We start from the raw sequence: 21433 nt of genomic DNA on the forward strand, positions 1-21433 counted from the left end.
CCAGCGCCGCCGTCTCGCGAGAGGGGCGTGCACGGTTTGACCCCGCCGGCTCGCCGTACCGCGGCGGGCGGGGCCATGCGCTGAGCCGTCACGGGTTCGGCCGAGCTACGGGGCGCCGCAGCGGCCATTCCCCGCCGGGCCGCCGCAGCCATGCCCCGGTACGCGCAGCTGGTGATGGGCCCGGCGGGCAGCGGGAAGGTGAGCGGGGAACGGCGGGGAGCGGCGGGAAACGGGGGCGGCGGGAGCCCCGTGACGGCTCCTGACGGCCGCGTGTGCCTTGCAGAGCACGTACTGCTCCACCATGGTGCAGCACTGCGAGGCGCTGGGCCGCGCCGTGCAGGTGGTGAACCTGGACCCGGCGGCCGAGCTCTTCAGCTACCCCGTCATGGCAGGTGAGCGGCCCGGGCACGGCTGGGCTTCCAGCCAGGCCCTGCCCGTGCGACCGGACCGGTTCTGTGCCTCCAAAACGGAGCCCGTGCAGCCCTGGGGGAAGATGTGAGAAAATCGTTTCAATAAAATAGCGTGTGATCCTTAAATCGGTGAATAATTCTAGTCTGGTAGCAAGTAGTGCTCAGAGATGTCAGAGATGAACGCACTCTAGTACCAGGGATACCTCCCCGCACCAGGGGCTGTTGCCCTGTGCCAGCTCCTGCTCAGTCCCTGTATTTACCTATACCATGTACTGGCAGATGCCTCAGCTTTGAGAACAACAACAGTGTTTGTGTCTGAACAAAGATGATAGGTGCATCTTGACCTGGCCACACAGCTGAGATACTCTCAGAAGAGATTCATTAGAAGATGCGGGAGCATAAGAGGAAAATCTGGGGAATGAGATGTTCTCCAGACAATCACCAGGAACCCTCAAAAGAACCCCCCAAACAAGTCGTGGGAAGTATTTAGCATATATTTACTTGGGGGATTAAGGCATTTGTGTAAGTTTCATGAACATAACCTGTTGTACATAACCTGGCTGTGCCAGGCAGATCCCACAGCACTGCTATGAAATCCTGTTGGTTTTCTCAGCTGCTGAACTCCCTGCAGAGCCCATTCCCTGCCCTCAGAGCCCATTCCCTCCCTGCAGAGCCCATTCCCTGCCCTCAGAGCCCATTCCCTGCCCTCAGAGCCCATTCCCTCCCTGCAGAGCTCACTCCCTGCCTTTGGTGCCCTTTGTGTGTCACAGACATCCGTGAGCTGATAGAAGTGGACGATGTCATGGAAGACGAGTCCCTGAGGTTTGGCCCCAATGGTGGCTTGGTGTTTTGCATGGAATACTTTGCCAATAACTTCAGCTGGCTGGAGGAGAGCCTCGGGCACGTGGAGGATGACTATGTTTTGTTTGATTGCCCAGGTAAGCACAGGGCAATGTTTTGGTATCACTCTTCGTAAGCATTGGAAAATTTGGGTGTAGACTGTTGTGACGATTCCCATTTTGTTGAGCTGTTAACAGTTGTCAGAGTCACTGTCAGGTGTCTCAGGAGTGAACTTGGTCCTGGGCTGATCTGGGTGGCTGCACAGATGTTTGGTGGCAACTGCAAACTAACACTCACTGGAGATCAAAGGAGGAAAAAAAACCCTTTTATTTCTTTTCCATTTCACCCAAACACAGAGCTGCCTGAAAAGAGGGTGCTTTCCTCACCAGTTTTTATTTAAATGCAGTTCCCCTGTCTACTTATAACTGTGGACTGTTCCTTTTTGCTTCCCATTCCAACCTGTTAACATGCTGAGTGTGCCCCAGGTCAGATCGAGCTCTACACACACCTGCCAGTGATGAAGCAGTTGGTGGAGCAGCTGCAGCAGTGGGAATTCCGTGTCTGTGGCGTTTTCCTCGTGGATTCTCAGTTCATGGTGGAATCTTTCAAGGTATCCATTTGAAATCTGTTGATAAAGTTCATTTTCATAAGGAACAACAAGTCTGAGCCATTCAGGGAGCTGGGTTTGCCCAGAGGAAGAAATGGCCAGGTCCAGGGAGATGTGGTTGCTGTCATCAGCTGCCTCAGGCACAGGACAGGCCCAGATGGATGGACAGACAGCACTGTGAGAGTGCTCAGACTGGGACAGGCATTCACAGAATCAAAACCTGACTGGGCAAACCCCAGAGCAGCCCGGTCTGACCTGGAAGTGCTTCTGTTTGAGCAGTTGTAGGAGCCAGGTAACCTCCAGAAGTCCCTTCCAACCTAAATTCTTCTGTGATTCCATGAGAGCTTTCTCAGATCCCAAGAACAAGCAGGCCAACTTCCCCATTTAGCAGTAACTGTCCCAAGAAGGATTTGGGTTTTCTTAATGACCTTTTCAGTGGCAGATCCATATTTGAGGCTCCAAAAATTGAGGGGGTACTTGGCATCTTCTTTTTCCCACAGAGAATGATTCCTCACATGGCTTTGTGTCCATGTTCCATATATTCCTGACCAGATTTGGCCTGTGCTTGTCCTGCATGTTTGTGTTGTGCTTTTCTGTACTTTAATACATCATTTTTCATCCTCTTCAAGTTTATTTCTGGAATCCTGGCAGCTCTCAGTGCAATGATCTCTTTGGAGATCCCACAGATTAACGTCATGACCAAAATGGATTTGCTGAGCAAGAAAGCCAAGAAGGAAATAGAAAAGTAAGTTCCAAAAAAATAATTGCTCTGTAGTACAATATACTGAGGCAAAGTTCACTGAAAGTTGAGTCTAATGTTTCCCACAATTAAAACATACTCTTTTGGAGTGGGAGAAGATGGATTTTGTTTATTTCAAACAATAATCTTTAAACATCTGGGTAAGATGTTTAGTTTAGTCAGAGTCAAAAGAATAGCTCCATGTTTGTACTGATCTCAGGATTTTTCTGTAAATAACTTATCTTGGATTTTTTGTGTCATTCTGAATGACAGACTTTCAGTGATGATGATGACTTTGTTTCTCCAGGTACTTGGATCCAGATATGTATTCTATGATTGAAGATTCTACAAATATACTGAAAAGCAAAAGGTTTAAAAAACTGACCAAATCTATATGTGGATTGGTAGGTATATTGCTTTTGAGCTGGTACCCTAAAATTCACTATCACTTTTTGCCTCTGTTAACTCAGTTTTTTAGTTCTTCAGATTAGCATGAGATTCTTGATATCTGGATCATAGCCAATACATTTTCTTTGAATTCTTTTCTGTTGGCAATTTTGGGAATTTGCTGCTGTGTAGAGCTCAGGTGTTGTGAGGAGGGAACTGCCATTGGTTTGCAGTGTGACTAAATGGTATTTTAGAAGTCAGGAAAAGAGTGGCTTTGAGTGCTGTGATTGAGAGTGAACTTTGTGCATTTCCCTGCATTTCCCTTGAATCCTTGTGCAGATTGATGACTATGGCATGGTTCGGTTCCTGCCTTTGGATCGCTCTGACGAGGAGAGCATCAACATCGTCCTGCAGCACATCGACTTCACCATTCAGTACGGGGAGGATCTGGAATTTAAAGAACCAAAGGTAAGGGATTGTTGGTGAGAAGATGAAAAATTAAAAAGTAGCCATAATAGAAGTTGTGCTATAAATATGTTCTTTGCCTTGCTAATAAATTATTGTCTTAGCACAGTTCCAAGTAAGCCATGTTTAGTCTTTCAGTGACAATGCTTGTATCATCTTCATTTAGTTATAAAAATGAAATTCTTTAATATCATCTTGCATATGCAAGTTGATCAAATGGTTGTTTAAAAGTATTGCTTTGATTTTCAAAATTAACAGAGTTTTAACCTTCAAATGCCAGAAAGGACCACTGAGATCACTTAGATGTTTTCCTGCATGACTGTTCAAAGTCTCCTAATGATTCCTGTGTTCATCTCAGGAAGGTTTATATTTTTCTGTGGTTTTTTTTACAGGAATGTGAAGAAGATAAATCTCCTCTTGTGGATGAATACTTTCAAGATCATGTGGATGAGTAAAAAACACGTTCAAACTGGGAGGAAAATATTTTGTTTTTAGTAAAAAATAAAAATAAAATTAAAAAACCCCAACCCCTACACAAACACATTTGATACTTTATCTGTAAAATAAATAATATTTATAATGGAGAGTGAGTTACATGACCTTGTAACTACTTTAATAAACAATTTTTTTTTATTATGCTTGTGTGTGTTATAAAATATATAGAATAGTGTTAGTATGTATAAAAACGCAGAGCCAGAACTGGGCAAGAGGTTCAACAGACCTGCAAATTCTGCATATCTAGAGGAAAAGGGCTCAGAAAAGTCTTGATCTGGCTGAAAGCTGGGGAAACCACCATGGTTTAATTCACCTCCAGACTGCCTTGGGATGAGCCATGCTTGGGGCATGTTGAAAGGATAAACCCCAGCCCTGCAGTTGAGTTATTGTGACTCAGTTTCCAAACCTCCCCATTTTGTCTCCCTGACTCAAGCCGGCAGTCAGATACCACGGGACAATTTCAGCATCGCTGGGTGTCAGGGAAGGTAATGGTTTGACAGCAATTGGAATGTGCACCTTAAAATGCTGTATCTGTCTGGACACAGCACGTTTGGAGCCCTCTTGTGTTCCTTACACGGAGTGCCCCGAGCCGCCGGCTGGGTTGGGCTGGAAAGGCACGGGAGAGAAACAGCTGGGAGCGAAGCATCACGGCACCCTTCGGAACCCTCCCGGTGCCGGCGGTGCCCCGGTGAGCGGTGCCCTGGTGGAGCAGTGCCCTGGTGAGCAGTGCCCTGGTGGAGCAGTGCCCCGGTGAGCGGTGCCCTGGTGAGCGGTGCCCCGGTGAGCGGTGCCCCGGTAAGCAGTGCCCTGGTGGAGCGGTGCCCGGTGAGCGGTGCCCCGGTGGAGCGGTGCCCCGGTGAGCAGTGCCCTGGTGGAGCAGTGCCCCGGTGAGCGGTGCCCCGGTGGAGCGGTGCCCTGGTGAGCGGTGCCCTGGTGGAGCAGTGCCCCGGTGAGCGGTGCCCCGGTGAGCAGTGCCCCGGTGAGCAGTGCCCTGGTGGAGCAGTGCCCCGGTGAGCGGTGCCCTAGTGGAGCAGTGCCTCTCGGTGAGCAGTGCCCCGGTGAGCAGTGCCCCGGTGAGCGGTGCCCCGGTGAGCAGTGCCCCGGTGAGCAGTGCCCCGGTGAGCGGTGCCCCGGTGAGCAGTGCCCCGGTCAGCAGTGCCCTGGGGAGCAGTGCCCCGGTGAGCAGTGCCCCGGTGAGCAGTGCCTCTCGGTGAGCGGTGCCCCGGTGAGCAGTGCCCCGGTGAGCAGTGCCCCGGTGAGCGGTGCCTCGGTGAGCGGTGCCCTGGTGAGCAGTGCCCCGGTCAGCAGTGCCCCGGTGAGCAGTGCCCCGGTCAGCAGTGCCTCTCGGTGGCCGCTCCCCGCACGGGCACAGCGCTGCCGCCCGCGCTCCCTTCCCGGTGCGCTGCCCGCAGGGCGGTGCGCGGCTCCCGCTTCCCCTCCTCGCACCGCCTCTGCCGCTGCCTCATTTCCTGCAGCGTAGGCGGAGGAGGAAGCTCTGTGCCCGCTTTCCTGGCCGGTTCGCCCCGCTCCCCTCCCGCCCGGCTCCGCCGAGCCGCCTCCTGCCCTTCGAGATGCCGGTGAGCGGCTCCGCGCCCGGCGGCGGCAGCGCGGGCGGGAGGGAGCGGGCGGCGGGGCCGGGCCGGGGGCGGCGGGGGCGATGCGGGCCGGGGCTGGGGCTCTGCTCGCTGCGGGGGCACTGCGGGGGGAAACGGGGGCTGCAGCTGCGGGGAGCGGGGAATGGCTCTCCATGGGAGGCTGCTGCAGGGCCACCGCCTTCCTCTTCTTCCTTCTCTTCCTCTTCCTCCTCCTCTTCCTCTTCCTCCTCCCCTGCCGGGATCCACCCGCGGCCCGGAGGGTGCGAGCCGCGGGGCAGACGGGGGTCACAGCCGGGCTTTGCTCTGGCTTTGTTCGCACCACCGTCCCCTCAGAGAAATAAACTGCTTTTTACACCCAGCCCCTCCCAGTCACATCCTCCTCTGCCCCTCACAAAACGGAGATGAGGGATTCCCAGTGGCCTGGCACAGCGCCGTGGAAAGTGCCCAAAACTGAACTCATTAGTTGTTTAAAATCGCCTTTCCAGGAAGAATTTGTTGTATGCATAAAGCTGGTTTGTTTTTCACTTAAATCAGTTTTGTTGGGATTTTTTTTTACTACATTAAGCCTGGCTTTATTTATAATTATCTACTATTAATAGCCAGACATGGAAATAAATTACATATTTTTTAATGACAACTAACTTTCAGTGCAATGCCCCAAAACTCAGGCAGATGAGTGGGGCTGCCAAGGTGGGGTCAGGCAGCCTGGGGATGAACTCTCCCTGCAGACCAACAATACAGATTTTATCCAATCTCCCAGTCCTTTCCTGGTATTCACCAGAATGGCACCAAGATCTGGACTTAAATAGAAAATAACAGTTGTTTGTGCAAGGATGAAATGCTGGAAGCATCATAATGAACTAGGCTGTGACTCCTGCTTGATGAAGACACGTGATTGGATATGGAAATGTCTATTTTCAGTAGGATCAATAACCAGCTCTCCCTGTCTCTAGGCTTACCACTCCACTTTAATGGACTCAGACACCAAGCTAATTGGGAACATGGCACTGTTACCCATCAGAAGCCAGTTCAAGGGCCCAGCACCTCGAGAAAGTAAGTTTATTATAATCTCTGAATTACTGGATGTAGCTCATCATCTCAGGGGTTGCTCTGAGCCAGCCCCAGCAAGAGTCACTGGTGGGAAATGGAAAGCTTTGCAGAAAGGGGGGAAGTTTTCAACAACTTCAGCTGTGCAAATGGTAGAAAATAATTATGCACAGATAATCGTGCCCCATGTTGAGTTGGTGGTTTCAGTAACCCAAGCCTCTGGCTGCTGTTCTGGTACCCCCCCTGTGCTCTGAGCAGGGTTTTGAGGAGGCTGAGCTGGTGTGAAGCCTCTGTCAGAGGAAGTGGAGGTTTAGCTGCAGAGAGCTCACGCTCTGGGCTGCTCTGAGGGACAGCAGCACTCAGGGTGTGGGGCTGCAAAAACAGAAACGAAATTCCGACCCCAACAGGGCCCACAGGCAGCCAGGACAGATTCCCCTTCAACACCTGAACTTCCAGGCGTGCTGTTCCCCAGAAATGTGGGTTCAGTTTGAGCAGGGAAATGTAAAGGAAATGTTTCTGGATTTAAGCAGTCTTGGATGGTAGCAAAAGTCAGATTGTCACTGTGTTCTGCTCCCCTCCTTTATTTGAAGAGGATAATGGAATCTGAGTGATTGTGCTTTCTCCAAAAGCTTTTTTCTATCATTTTATGATGTTAAAACTCTGATGAGTTACTCAAAAGTGGTAGAAAAGCGGGGAACTGCTGAATTGCTGTTGGTGAAGTGACAGAGGGGAAGGAGAAGGGAGTAGGAAGCTTAAATATTACAGTCTGAACTCAGGGTGTTTCAGAAGTTTCTGTTATGTGGTGCTGACTTCTCCTTTTTGTAAATACCACGGTTTTGCTTTTGCAGTAAACCTTATTTATGTACTTCAGTGAGTAAAAGTTCTGACAAATGTAATGTAACAGTGCACTGCTTAACTCTGTATCTCTTTCTTATAGCTAAGGACACAGATATTATAGATGAAGCCATCTACTACTTCAAAGCTAATGTTTTCTTCAAAAATTATGAAATTAAGGTAATTTTTTAAGATACTGAGCATATTCTAGTTCTTTGGAGGGTTGGTGCTGTGAATATAAATTTATTTTCAAGGAAGTAATTCCAGAAGATCACAAACTCCCCTTCCACTTAATCTTTAAAGTTGGGTAAATGTCATGAATTGCAAATCTCTCTCTCATGGGGAAACTATAGCCCAAAATGGCTTGAATTCATTCCTGTTTCAGGCTTTATCAGTTCCATAAAGTCCTGTAATCTAAGAGTTCCTGCTCTTGTTTTGCAGAATGAGGCTGACAGAACACTGATCTATGTCACCCTCTACATTTCTGAGTGCCTGAAAAAGCTGCAGAAGGTAAGAAAACTGAATTCCTGTGCAGGTGGGAAACAGTCTGAGGGTTGTTCTAAGGAAAGAATTTCCTGATATTCTCCTTCCAGGGGAACAAATAATCCTGGAAGGAGATTTCTCATGGACCCCAGTCCCAGTTGTCAGAGCCTCAAATATTCCAAGGCTGTGGATGTGCTGTGTTGCTCTTCTTGATTAATTTTCCCGTTCCAGATTTGTAAAATATTTGATTCTAATTCTCTGTCAGCTTTTGTTCATAACTGCTAACCCATTGTTTGCCTGGTTCTTCCAGTGTAACTCCAAAGGCCAGGGAGAGAAGGAGATGTACACACTGGGAATCACCAACTTCCCCATCCCAGGGGAGCCTGGCTTTCCTCTGAACGCCATTTACGCCAAACCTGCCAACAAGCAGGAGGAAGGTAAGGCTGACCCAGGGCCTCTGAGGGTCACACTTCATTAACTTTAAACCCAAATCTTCTAAATCTGCAGTCTGTCTTCTGAAGGCAGCACAAGCTGGATTTTCTGACCTCGAGGATTCCCCTGGTTCCATAGATAAATGGAGCTAATCCACTCAGCCAGCTGCAGCCTGCAGATGTGAAACTCCTTCTCTGCTTTAAGCAGTGATGTCTGAGGTGTCCCTGTTAAACCCAGTTTGGTTGGTGCTGCCCACTTCACCCTGGTTTTGCTGTGCTGCTTTCAGAGGTGATGAGGGCCTACCTGCAGCAGCTGAGGCAGGAAACCGGCCTCCGCCTGTGTGACAAAGTGTTTGATCCTCAGAGCGACAAGCCAAGCAAGGTGAGAGCTCAGTGCCATCACACAGAGTCAGGGAGAGGCTGGGGGTGTTTGTTCAGCCTCGTGTGCAGAGAAGGGAATGATGGGTGAGGGTGACTCCAGCCAAGCCTGACTGAATTTACAGTGAAATGGCAGCTGCAAGTTATCAGGAAATGTAATCTGATGTGATGTGACAGTGAGTGCCATTTCAAAAGCAGGGCAGTAATGAGAGGGGTCTGGCTCAGCTCTTCAAAGCACTGCACATCTGCTCGTGCCTGGGGTTGCAAAAGGAGTTCACAAGCACGGGAGCTGCTGTTTCTCTTCCCAGGCAGCTCTGCTTTGAGAGCTGCTTTGAAGTCGATTGTTTTGCCTCATGTCCAGATTGAAAAAATCGCTAATCAATGAATGAGTCACCTCCTGAGTGTTCGTGTTTCATGTGCAAATGTGACTGCATTTCATGTTGAAATCACTTAGGCTAATTTACTTTCAAAGGCATAGCTTCCTGATGCATCCCTCATTTATGATTGGATTGGGATAAAATATAACAAAAGTAAAATAAGAACAAAGTAGTTTCACATATTAATTCAAAATCCTGTAATATGAACTCATTGTGTCCATTCCTATTGTCTTGTTCACCTCAATTCAAGTGTGGAAAACTATCTGTAAAACTGGAGCCTTAATATTTGTTGTGTGTCAGAGATTGAATACTTTAAAGTCAATGGGAACCACTTCTGATTTTCTGACTCTGTACTTCCTTCTGCAGTGGTGGATCTGCTTTGTGAAGAGGCAGTTCATGAACAAGAGTCTCTCAGGCCCTGGGCAGTGAAGCAAAGTGGCAACAACTTTAAGCATTTCCACAGCAAGATGTTTGAGTCTTTTGCCTTTGTTTTGGATACATTTTGTACCAAGAAAGAATTAAGTGCTTATGAATTAAAAAAAAAAAAAAAGAAAAAAACCAAACCTGTCAATGAGTGATAGAGGGAGAGCAAAAAGATAAGTTGTGTAAGCAAATATTATTAAGCTGGTGCTTAATAAGTGATTTCTAACGTGCTGTTTCAGATGCAAGCTGCTTTGTAATCGTGGCTACAGCATTTAAAACAGGGCTTGTATTTAAGAGAAGAAATGAAGAAATGGGCTTGGCTGTGGGGCACGGGAGCTGTGTCATTGCTCTGCTGGCTGGAGTCGGTGTCGTGTGTCCAGGGAAAACAGACCTCTCACGCTGTGTTGTCCAGTGCAGTGATTTTTACCTTGTTTTCAATAAAATTTGCTTGTAATTAACGTGGTAACTACTGTGTGTCTTATGGAGAGCCTTCAGAGAAATCAAAGGTTTTTTCTTCTTGGTGAAAGGCTTTGGAGTGACCCAATTGTCACCGTCCAGGACTTGAGGGGAGCCACCAAGAGCCTGGAGTGCCAGGACAAGGTGGAATGTCTTCACACTGACAGAGGGCAGCTTTAGATTGGATTATGGGAAAAAATATGAGGAAATGTAGGTTTTGAACGGTCTTTTTCCTCCTTTAACAATTTTTATAGGCAGGAGCGTCGTTATCTCAGAGACCTCAGACACATTTAGCTGCAGCAACCATCAGCGTATTGGCAGAAGGACAAGGGGCGGCTTCGGGAGCTATGGAGGCACGGGGAATATGTGTCCCGCACCAGAGCACCCACAGAGAAACGAATTAATTATTAATTAATTAAACGGCCCTGCCCATAACCGCTCTGCCCTCACGCTGTCCCCGCCTCCGCGAGGGGTCCTTAGCGCGGGCTGCCCTCCGCGCGCCTGTCGGGCCGCGCGGGCAACGCCTTGGCCGCCTATAGGCGGTGGCGCGCGAGGACCCCTGGGTGGCGCCATTTTGGAGTGGCGGCGGCGGCAGTTCCGTGCCCGGTGCCTCGCTCGGGGTCTCTCCCGGTTCCCCCCCGTCCCCTCCGTTCTGCCGGCGGCAGCATGAGTGTGGTGGAGCACGTGCGCGAGATGGCGGCCGCCGGGCTGCACTCGAACGTGCGGCTGCTCAGCGGGCTGCTCCTCACCATGAGCGGCAACAACCCGTGAGTGCCCCGCCGGCAGGGGGCGCGCGGCGCGGGCCGTGAGGGACGTGAGGGAGCGGGGCCGCCCCTGGGCTGTCCCTGGTCCTGTCCTGTCCTGGCGCCTTCCCCTGGTCTGTCCTGTCCTTTTCTCTACCCCTGTCCCTGTCCTCTGTCCCTGCCGGGGATGGAGCCCGCCTCTGTTCGGATCTCAGCGTCCCTTTGGGGTGCTCCCTACAACATGAGTGTCCTGGCAGAGAATCATAGAATCACCGAAGGGACCTTGAGGATTGTTTTGTTTCACCCCTCCTGCCTTGGGCAGGGACACCTTTCACTGTCCCAGGCTGCTCCAAGCCCCTCCAGCCTGGCCTTGGGCACTTTCAGGGATGGGGCAGCCACAGCTGCTCTGGGCAACCTTTGCCAGGGTCTCACCACCCTCACAAGGAAGAATTTTTTCTAATATCCAATCTAAAGCTGTCTTCTGTCAGTGTGAAGCCATTCCTCCTTGTCCTGGCACTCCAGGCCCTTGTAAATTTTCTCTCTCCATGCTTTTTGCTGGCTCCCTTCAGGTCCTGGAGGGCCACAGTTGGGTCATTTGGTCTGCACAGATATTAGGAGTTTTATAGAGGGGGATTTTTATAATGTAGGAATAGGGATTAGGACCAGAACAGCTGTACAAGGAGCTGGGTTGAATTTTAAACTTGAGTCCAAACAAAACTGTTCTGAAATCTGAACAGGCTAAATGCTGGATCCTTAGCTAATAAAAGGTGAATAATCCCAGGAGAAAGTTGATGCAGTGTAATGGATGTTTACAGCCTGTGGCTTGTTACAGAAGGGATGGGGGCAGTGGCCAAGCAGCCAAACATTGAGCTGCTGCTGCTGCTGAGGTGTCAGGAGTGGCTGCTGTGTTTGTTTGCTTACAGATAACAGAAATTGGTGAGATAAGCCCTGTGTGAGGAGTCAGTGCTGTTACTCAGTGGTGCAGTGAGGGGGCTGCAGCAGTTGCAAGTTGAAGCCAGACAAACCAAAGCCACAAACCCTTTGTTTCTGTAAGGTTTTGATTCTTTTGCAGCCACCTGACCTCAGCCTTTCTGGGTGCATGTCTTCCAGGGAGCTGTTCTCTCCCTCCCAGAAGTACCAGCTCCTTGTGTACCATGCAGACTCCCTGTTCCACGACAAGGAGTACAGGAATGCTGTCAGCAAGTACACCATGGCCTTACAGCAGAAAAAAGCCTTAAGTAAAACCTCCAAAGTCAGGCCTTCCACTGGGAATGCTGCATCAACACCCCAGAGCCAGGTATTTGAGAATTGATAATGTGCTGCATCAAGTGATCACATTCCCCCTTGCAGTCAATGTTGCTGACTCAATATTCACAGAATCACTGAGAGATGGAAAAGATCCCTGAGGGTGAATCCCTGCCAAGTGCATCACTGACCACATCCCTGAGCATCACCTTCACATGTCTGCTAACCACCTCAGATTGTGCATTTATCATGTAAATAAACCTAATTAGTTGGGTAATATCTGTGGTGTTTTCTAATGCAAAACTTTAAACAGTCTCCAGCATGAAATTTTTCTGTATATGTGCATCATGCTTTTAATTTGAAGACAGGAACACTGTGAGCTAGCAGTGAGCTGCATTGTTAACTTACATGCACCAAATATTTTTCAACACAGTATAAATATTTATGAGGAAACCTTATTAAAATTTTCATACCTGGTTAAACCAACATCATATTTAAATATTTCTTTTTTGTTTCAGTGTTTACCGTCAGAAATTGAAGTGAAATACAAAATGGCTGAATGTTACACAATGCTGAAGCAAGATAAAGATGCCATTGCTATTCTTGATGGGATTCCTTCCAGGCAGAGAACTCCAAAGGTGAATTCTGGCAGGTTTTTGTCAGTGTATCTCTAGGGCAGAACATATTATGTAGGTTTAATAGCATTATGTCTTTTTCATTAGTTAAATGTTGTTTGGTAGCATTTCCTAATTTTAATTTCCTAATTTTAAAATTTCCAAATTTTAAATTTGGACCCTTTTCATTAAAATCATACCAATTTTGTATTTCCTCTGTTAGAAAGAATTTGAGGAAAAAAATGAGAGGAGTTAAATGTTTTGTGCATTTTTATTAACTTCTTGTGTAGTTGGAGCAGTGGCAAATCCTTGAGAGGCTGGAGACTTTGGCAAGTACAAAGTTTGCTAGTGCTCCATCTTTTAAAATCTTTTAATCCTTTTCAACAACAGTTTAGATAATGTTAAATATTTAGATCCCTTTGTGGTCTGCAGTGCCAAATCTGTGGAGTCTTTGCTTGCTGGCTCTGTTACTCAGAAGGGCTTAAAAGATTAACACATCAGATCAGTCAGCTGTGTTTCATGTTAAATTGTCCTAGAAGTGTACAGGCTTAAACTCCAGTTAATGTCAGAGTGTTCTGACCAACTTGCAGAGCAGAAAAAGAAGAAAAGATTGAGAAAAGCAAACTTTTCTCAATATAGGCCAATAAATGAAGTGCTGCAGCAGAAAGCAGCTACTTGTGTTGTGAGGAGCTCAGATCATTTCTGTTCTTTGGTCAGTCATGGCTCCATTCAGAAGCTGAATGGAAACTCTCTGACTTGCTGAGCTGATTCAAACACTTCCATGGACACAGAGATTCCTGGAAGGGACTGATGAAGGGATGTGCTGATCCTTCTTGGCATTGTGTACTTGCCCATCTTTTGACTTCTTTGCTGCAAAACACAGATTTCAAGGTGCACTGTGCACCTACAAAAGAATGTAGATTTTATTTCTGTGCTCAGAGGGAAGCCACAATTTCCATTTTGTCCTCTATGGTACCTTGGAGTGTTCTCAGAAATGCAGGTTATGTTGTCTTCTGCCCAGAGCAGAGGCAGGCAGGCCTGAAGACAGAGTTGTGACCTTTCTGGGTGGTTCTTTGTCCCTCACACTCGGCTGTCCCCACGTTTCTGCTGCCTGCAGATCAACATGATGCTGGCAAACCTGTACAAGAAGGCGGGCCAGGAGCGCTCCTCGGTGACGAGCTACAAGGAGGTGCTGAGGCAGTGTCCCTTGGCCCTGGATGCCATCCTGGGTGGGTGTCTGCACTCTCAGTGCTCAGCCCTGGTAAAATTTTAATGAAGTGTAATTTTAATTACACTTCTGTAGCTGTCTTGCATTTGCATGTCATACCTGCATTATAGAAGTTGTAGCACGCCCTGTAATCAGCTGCTTGTGCTTGTCAGGGGATGGAGTCTCTGCCCCTCAGACAGTTTGTATCAGAAGCAGTTTTGGGTGGCTGAGACTGATGTGTGAACCCCTCTAAACCGATGTATGAACCCCTCTAAACAGGTTTGCTGTCGCTGTCAGTGAAGGGAGCAGAAGTGGCCTCCATGACCATCAACATCATCCAGAGCATTCCCAACCTGGACTGGCTCTCGGTGTGGATCAAGGCTTACGCCTTTGTGCATACTGGAGACAACACCAGAGCAATAAACACCATTTGGTAAGAGCTGGAAGAGCATGGTGCAATCAAATAATACATAAATTCTTATCTATAATGATATTCAAAGTGTCATTTATAAATAACAGGCATTTCTTTTCCCTTCAAGCTCTTTAGAGAAGAAGTCATTGCTGAGGGATAATGTGGACTTGCTGGGGAGCTTAGCAGATCTGTACTTCAGAGCTGGAGATAATAAAAACTCTATCCTGAAATTTGAACAAGCACAAATGCTGGATCCTTACCTCATAAAAGGTGAGTAAATCCTGAGAAAGGTTGACCTGAGGAGGAACATGCAGTGGAATATTGTATATTGTTTATCCAGCTTTCAGTTCAAATTGACATTCAGAAGCTGCATGTCTTGAGCCCTTCTAGGTAACTGCACAGTTTAAAGAAGGTGTTTGTGGTTTTTGTGGCTTTTTTCTTGTGAATGAACTTTCTGTTTCTTGAGGATTGATCCTCCACCGTGTCTCTTTAGGAATGGATGTTTATGGTTATTTATTGGCACGGGAGGGTCGGCTGGAGGATGTGGAGAACTTGGGCTGCCGGCTCTTCAACATTTCTGACCAGCATGCAGAGCCCTGGGTGGTGTCTGGGTGAGTTCTCTTTCCTTTTTCACCTCAGCTCTCCATTTGCTGAATGTGGAGGGTTACAGCTGACACAGTGTGTTCTGTTCTGATCCTGGGTAATTTATGTTAGCTCTCTGCAAATATCTACTGGGTTTTTTTCTGTTTAAATCTATTAGAGTTATATACCTGTGCAGTACCAACAATATATTAAATAGTAACAGTTTTAATATCTATATTAGGGTTTTCAAAATTTCTGAAGTTTTTTTCTTAACTTCAAATGCAAGAAGTTCAAATACAAGAAGTTCAGAACCCCGTGAGTGCACACAGGCTCTGCAGGCTGGGTGTGTTTACAATCCCTCTCCTTTCTCTGTAGGTGTCACAGTTTCTACAGCAAACGCTACTCCCGTGCCTTGTACCTGGGAGCCAAAGCCATCCAGCTGAACAGCAACAGTGTGCAGGCTCTGCTGCTGAAGGGAGCTGCCCTGAGGAACATGGGCCGGGTGCAGGAGGCCATCATCCACTTCAGGGAGGCCATCAGGCTGGCACCCTGCCGCCTGGACTGCTACGAGGGTGAGCCTGGCCAGGGAGGGAGGCGAGGGAGTGCACAGCAGTTCTTGCCTCTGGAAATCATTGTTACCCCAAAACCTACAGTGTGATCAGGGAGCAATACAAGAGAACGTGTGGGTTTGTAAGAATGATGTTCAGAAAGGGGTTTTCTTGGTTTTTGTGTTGTTTAATCTGGAGTTAAACAAACTTTCTTCAGCAGCTCATTTTTGGATGATGACATTAACTGCTGGTTAGTTCTGCTGGGAGCTTTGTTTTGGTGTATTTGTTTAAATATTTAAATCTGGCTGATCTCAACAGCAGCTTCAAGTAGGAAAGAGTCCAGGTGAAGTATTAATTCTCTCAGTATTGGAATTGGACAGAAACATGAGATGAGGTGTACTTAGGGTTGGAGGTTTTTTTCAGTGCCTGACCATTAATGAACACCAAGTCAATTATCTGTAGAATGAGTATGTTGACAAGCACAGATTCACTTTCTCAATTGCAATTTGTATTTGCTTATTGGAGTGTCAGCTGTTCAGCACCTGAGTGCTCCTAAGTGCAAATAACAGTGAAGGCTGAGTGCCTGTGGTGCTGGCTCAGCCCCTGAAGTGTTTGTGTGTGACCCCCCCAGGTCTCATCGAGTGTTACCTGGCATCCAACAGCATCCGTGAGGCCATGGTGATGGCAAACAACGTGTACAAAACCCTGGGGGCAAACGCACAGACCCTCACCCTGCTGGCCACAGTCTGCCTGGAGGACCCAGTCACGCAGGAGAAGGCAAAAACATTGCTGGACAAAGCTCTCACACAAAGACCTGACTACATTAAAGCTGTGGTAAAGAAAGCAGAACTTCTCAGTAAGTTCCTTTTCCCCCTGTGTTCGTTTGTTTAAAGGTACCTTTGTACATGGAAAGGTGTTCTGGAGCCACATCCATGTGGAGGATGTGACAGTGCTGGTACAGCCCAGGGGTTTAGCAGTTCTGTCCTGAAGGAAAAATCTCAGGAATTAATTGCATCCAGCAGCTATTACACTTAAAGCAATTGCAAACAAAATGTTTTGGCTTCAAAGTAGATGTATATTGGAATATGAATCCCAATATAACCAGTTAGATGGTGCCTGGGCCAGTTCTGACCTTCGCTGCTGGGCCAAAGGCAGCACTGCGGTGTTTTACCCCAGAGATACCTTGGCTGCTGGAGAGTGCAGAGGGGCAAGTCCAGGCTTGTCAGGACTCCGTTTACCTCAGGAGAGAGAGCTTCTGGCGATGGTGGAGAGAAAGGGAGTGGATTCTGCTAGAAGGTTGCCAGATGTTTATTCCATGGTACAGAGATGTCTGCACTGGGCCACTGCTGGTAACAGAATGGCGGCCGCATGGTCTCATTAACATTTTAAGCTCAGGACAGGGGAAGGAGAGGGGACAGGTGAGCCACCAACCAGGTGAAGGGGCAGGGTCTCAAGGGACGAGGGACACCTATCACACGACGCCTTGCTGGTATGTTAGCCTGATTGACAGGGCACACTCAGCGAGGGGCGAGGGGGAAGGGAGAAGGTAAAACAGGATATTGCAACACACCACAACAGATGTAGTTGTGAATGTAACAGCTATTGCAACAAGAAGTCATTGTTTAGAGTTAATCTGGCAAGAAGTAGAGCCCTGCTCCACTGACTGCTCTGGAGGGACGATGGCCTTGTGTTGGCAAGACCATAACACTGTGACTCTATAGATTTGTCTCAGCTGTTGATTAAAGCAGTGTTTTTGCCTGTGGCCAGGCAGAGAGCAGAAGTACGAGGATGGCATTGCCCTGCTGAGGAATGCCCTGGCCAACCAGAGCGACTGCGTCCTGCACCGCATCCTGGGCGACTTCCTGGTGGCCGTCAACGAGTACCAGGAGGCCATGGACCAGTACAGCATTGCCCTGAGGTAAAGCACCCTGGCCTGCAGGGGCTGGGACAGCCCCCCAGCAGCTCCTCTGGGTAAACAGATGAGCTGCTGATTGATCAGGGTGAGAATCAGAGGTGGCTTTGTGTCATTCTCCATTAAAATAGCACAGCCACACAAATGCCACCCTGTTCGTGAATTGGTTGGTCTTAAGATTTCAAACTGAGAAGTGCAAAATGTAGGGACTGTATTAATGCTAAATATGTCACCAGGCTTGTGATTCCTTGACTAACAAAAGGATTAAGGCCTGGAATTATTTATAGTTATTAATTATTTTATAGTCAGACTTTAGGATCCATTCCTTTACACTAGAAGGTGCATATAAAAATGAGCTGTTCTATAAATTTAAATAGTATGATTCAACTTAACATAATCTAAATGCTATTTTAGGGTGTTACTTTTTAAAATATTCCCATATTTTGATTGCAACATCTTCAATTTGCCTTAAACCCAGCACTTTATGTCCCCTGCAAACTTGCATAGCTTAAATGGGTCAGCTGGTGTTTGCCTGCTTAGATTATATTTAGGCAGAGTCATTTAAATTTTTACTGCTTTCGTGTTACTTTATAATTAGTATTGCTGGGAGAGGTGACTAAGTTTTCTGGAAGAGTGGGATGTTTAGATAAATGCATTCTTGGGGATCAGAACTGTTTTATAAAGAGATTTAAGACTCAGTGTTACAGCAGCTCAAGGGGAAGTTGCATCATCATCTAAAATAAGCTTCCTGATGATGTTAAACAGGAAGTGCAGACAACAGGATGAGATTTTATTGTTACTCTTTACACTGAGGCCACAAAGAGAAAAAAGTTTGAAGACAATGCTTTATTTTTGTTCCTTTCTTCAGTTTGGATCCAAACGATCAGAAGTCACTGGAAGGACTGCAGAAAATGGAGAAAGAGGAAAGTCCAACAGATGCCACCCAGGAGGAGGACGTGGATGACATGGAGGGCAGTGGAGAAGAGGGGGACCTGGAGGGCAGTGACAGTGAAGCAGCTCAGTGGGCAGATCAGGAGCAGTGGTTTGGGATGCAGTAAAAGCCTCCTGCTGCTGCTTCTGGCACTGGAACACACCACTAGGGCCACTCTTCTCAGAAGAGCAGAAACTATGGGGTTTTTCAGTAATAAAGGACTTTTTTTTGTTTTAATAGACTCTGAAACCAATTAATAGTTCTGTGCATCTCAATACTGTGGAGATTCTTGATGCTTCTTATTTATTAAGTGTACAGGACTAACTGCATCCAAGGCTATTTACAACTTCCATTTTGAAAAATTCCTGCTAGAACTCAAACCATCAGAATCTGAGGTGTGTAATGAGCCTTTTGTTTGTGATGAAGACAATGTCTGAGTTGTGTCCAGGGCTGAGTGCTTGGGCAAGGTGTCAATGCAGTGGTTTGTAAGGCCTTGCCCATGTGTGTGCAGCCATTGGAGCCTGGGGGAGCCACTGGAGTGTGGCTGAAAGCAGCACTTTCCTTTTGCTGTGTTTGTTGAGTTCATTTGTCTTTTTCTAGGGCATTACCTGTGCTGTCCAGGATACATTTGGGACAATAGGCAACCTGGACTTGTTGGACACTTTTTGTAGCTGATTTCTCTGTGTACAGAATTGAGCCAGTGGTGGAGAATTAAAGTTATTTCCTCAACCCTTACTAACCCTGCAATCACTTGAAGTCTGTACATGAGCATTTATTTTAAAATGCAGTTTAGTTTTATTTCAGTATGTTCCTGGAAGGTTTTGCAGCAGTGACTCAAAGCACTTTACATTCTGTGTACAGCGCTGACATTTAAAATGCTATAAAAAGAATTAATCCCTCTTCCCTTGCACTGCTGGAGAAATGTTAAATTATGCAAATACACATATTGTCCTGCTTTTTCCATGTTTATATACTTCCTGGCTTTGTCAGGTAATTTTTGAATTCATGTCTTTTTCCCTCACCTTTTAAAACAAATTTGCTTCATGTACAAATTTCCAACCTGAGCATTTCAAGGGTGAACTGCTTTGGGTAATCTAGAAACTGTTTCAGTTCTGTGGGCTTGATGTGTGGGAAGAGGAATTACTTATTTTTCTTACAGTTCTGATTTCCTTAGTCTTTACCAAAATGTGGTTTTATAATCTTTGTATCGAGAGTTTAATTCCTTGTGTATTTATTTTGTTACCACAGGTATGCTGGAGCACCCAGACTTTTTAGACAGCTAAAAAAATAGTTTTGAGTATCAGTTGGAGGAGAAATGGCTTTGTTACAAACACATGGCATGGAAAAGAAGCTTCTCCCTGAAAGGCAGATAAGGGTAAAAGATCCCTCTGTGATGTTGTATCAAAAATGCACAACAAAAGAGGCAGATTATTGTCTGGTTTGGAAATGTTCTGGTGTGTCATGGCCTACAGAGGAGGAGACCAATAGTTCATCCATTTAAGCAAAGAAAACAGCTGCTTGTCTGTTCTCCCTGGAATTCTGTGGGCTTGAGGGTTTCCAAAACACCCGAGTGAGTTCTGGTTCCCTGAAGGTGCTGGGGGAAGAGCAGCAAAGCAAAATGTCCTGGCCTTGGGCTGGCCTGGGCTGCTCCTGCTCTGCAGTGAGCACATTCACCCAGTGTGAGCATCTCAGGGACAGCAAATAGCAAATATCTCATTGATGACTTGTGGTCCTGTGCATCTCTGCTGTGGGATGCAGTGAATGGATTTCAGCTCATCACATGTCTCATAACAGAAAAAACGTGCAAGATATTCAAAGCTTCTGTTTTTATATAAAAACCCTTTGCTTTCTCCTCACACTCAGCATTCAGCAGCTGAAAGCTGGGTAGCTGCATTCGCTTTCCAGTTGTATTCCAGACCTCTGCTGGGAATGAAAATGGAGTTGTTTGTGTTACTAAACTAAAGGCAGGATACATTTCATTGATGAGGAGTGTATGAGGTATGTGCTGTATTTTTCAGCCATTTCATTCTAATGTTTCCTTTGAATAGGTCATTCATTTCAGGTGCAAACCACTGGCTTTGCACATTTCTCTGAAGTATTTAGAAGAGGAAACTGGAGAGCCACAGTTCTATTGAAACCATTCTGTAGTGTGTTTGTAGATAATCTGATCATCTCTGCTTTTGGAACAGGCAGGAAACTAAAACGACTTCAAGATGAGTGCTTGGGTGCAGCTTGAGCAAACAAGTCCAGGCACAGCTCAGAACAGCCAGAGATGGCTGTCAGAAGGGATTTGTATCCTCACAGCTTTGGTTTTCTGAGAACTTGGGTCCTTACTGGGAATGGGGAGTTGGGAGAGCGTGCAGGTGCAGCCTGATGGGATTATGGGCTGAGTGTGATCCTTGCTAGGAGTTGCACTGTGGCTGTGGAGCTCTGAGGTGCTGCACATGCTGAGATTGTAAAGAAAGATTTATTTGGCCCTCACTTCAGAACTCTAGAGGGATTCTGCTTGCCTATTAATGAGCCTTCATTACTGCTTTAATTTTAGAATGTGATCTCTGGTTCTGCAGAGCTCTGGTACTCTCCAGTGCAGTTACAGGCATTTAGTTCAGGGAATATAACAATTAGCCCTTAATAAGCAGCTGACCTCATTCCCTGCCTCAGTCACATGCTCTGCTCCCGAGAAGAAAAGATCACAAAGGCAAGAACTGAAGTTCAGGCTGTGTTAGATCAGTGATGGAAATGGAACAGTTTGGACATGAGGCAGAAAATCTGTTGCCATCCAGTTGTACTGTGAGGTGTTGGTGTGTCCGAGGTGCTGGGTAAGGGCAGAGTGCCCCTGTTTGCCTGAAATCCTGGAATTTAAACCACATATTTCATTTCCAACTTTTAACTCTCCTACTTTAACAGGAAGTGATGGGAAAGGGACAGAATCTCTTCAGACTGTACATGGACTTGGCTAAGGGCTGAAAGGCAGAACTGACCAGAGTCTGAGGGCAGCACACATTCATGGTGTGCTTAGAAATTGCCTAAATAATGCATTTACTCCTCTCATGTGCTGATACCTGCAATACTGGCAGTGTTTCCAGTTCTGAAGATTTCTAGATCATGGGAATTCAGGAATTGTGAAGCAGAAACAAAGGAGGGACTGAGGATTGCTGGCCAGTATCAGTGTTCTCTGTGGAACTGAGGTGCTGCTGCTGCTGCTTACAGAGAGATTAACCAGGACTGCCCCCCTTCAGTGACTGTCTCCCTCATTAAACCTCTTTGTGTGG

The 21433-nt window shown here is 47.0% G+C and overlaps 3 protein-coding genes across 3 annotated transcripts; all 3 read left to right on the plus strand.

The window, feature by feature from the left end:
- The first annotated feature begins 60 nt into the window (after positions 1-60).
- On the plus strand, positions 61-4079 carry GPN3 (GPN-loop GTPase 3). Its single transcript, XM_064726848.1, has 8 exons — positions 61-198; positions 284-392; positions 1181-1348; positions 1736-1860; positions 2487-2602; positions 2904-3000; positions 3323-3451; positions 3841-4079. The coding sequence occupies exons 1-8, from the start codon at positions 151-153 to the stop codon at positions 3901-3903; spliced, it is 855 nt and encodes a 284-aa protein (XP_064582918.1). The 5' UTR covers positions 61-150; the 3' UTR covers positions 3904-4079.
- A 1321-nt stretch (positions 4080-5400) lies between these two features.
- On the plus strand, positions 5401-9969 carry ARPC3 (actin related protein 2/3 complex subunit 3). The gene is made up of 7 exons (XM_064727067.1): positions 5401-5520; positions 6492-6591; positions 7523-7599; positions 7861-7929; positions 8213-8339; positions 8621-8715; positions 9455-9969. Exons 1-7 carry the CDS (start codon positions 5515-5517, stop codon positions 9515-9517), a joined length of 537 nt encoding a protein of 178 aa, XP_064583137.1. The 5' UTR covers positions 5401-5514; the 3' UTR covers positions 9518-9969.
- Positions 9970-10508: 539 nt separating this feature from the next.
- On the plus strand, positions 10509-18895 carry ANAPC7 (anaphase promoting complex subunit 7). The gene is made up of 11 exons (XM_064726951.1): positions 10509-10734; positions 11821-12007; positions 12474-12593; positions 13687-13798; positions 14056-14209; positions 14316-14458; positions 14682-14799; positions 15146-15342; positions 15950-16174; positions 17086-17236; positions 18099-18895. The coding sequence occupies exons 1-11, from the start codon at positions 10634-10636 to the stop codon at positions 18286-18288; spliced, it is 1698 nt and encodes a 565-aa protein (XP_064583021.1). The 5' UTR covers positions 10509-10633; the 3' UTR covers positions 18289-18895.
- The last annotated feature ends 2538 nt before the right edge of the window (positions 18896-21433 follow it).

Source organism: Zonotrichia leucophrys, chromosome 15 (assembly GCF_028769735.1).
Source record: "Zonotrichia leucophrys gambelii isolate GWCS_2022_RI chromosome 15, RI_Zleu_2.0, whole genome shotgun sequence".
NCBI lineage: Eukaryota > Metazoa > Chordata > Aves > Passeriformes > Passerellidae > Zonotrichia > Zonotrichia leucophrys.

Excerpts from the sequence above, each read along its gene's own strand:
- ANAPC7 (XM_064726951.1), top strand. The coding sequence starts at position 10,634 with ATGAGTGTGGTGGAGCACGTGCGCGAGATGGCGGCCGCCGGGCTGCAC. Across the intron at positions 10,735-11,820 it reads ACCATGAGCGGCAACAACCC|GGAGCTGTTCTCTCCCTCCC; the intron begins GTGAGTGCCCCG and ends CATGTCTTCCAG. Across the intron at positions 14,459-14,681 it reads GGATCCTTACCTCATAAAAG|GAATGGATGTTTATGGTTAT; the intron begins GTGAGTAAATCC and ends GTGTCTCTTTAG.
- ARPC3 (XM_064727067.1), top strand. Across the intron at positions 6,592-7,522 it reads GGGCCCAGCACCTCGAGAAA|CTAAGGACACAGATATTATA; the intron begins GTAAGTTTATTA and ends TCTTTCTTATAG. Across the intron at positions 7,600-7,860 it reads TCAAAAATTATGAAATTAAG|AATGAGGCTGACAGAACACT; the intron begins GTAATTTTTTAA and ends CTTGTTTTGCAG.
- GPN3 (XM_064726848.1), top strand. The coding sequence starts at position 151 with ATGCCCCGGTACGCGCAGCTGGTGATGGGCCCGGCGGGCAGCGGGAAG. Across the intron at positions 1,349-1,735 it reads TGTTTTGTTTGATTGCCCAG|GTCAGATCGAGCTCTACACA; the intron begins GTAAGCACAGGG and ends AGTGTGCCCCAG. Across the intron at positions 3,452-3,840 it reads TGGAATTTAAAGAACCAAAG|GAATGTGAAGAAGATAAATC; the intron begins GTAAGGGATTGT and ends TTTTTTTTACAG.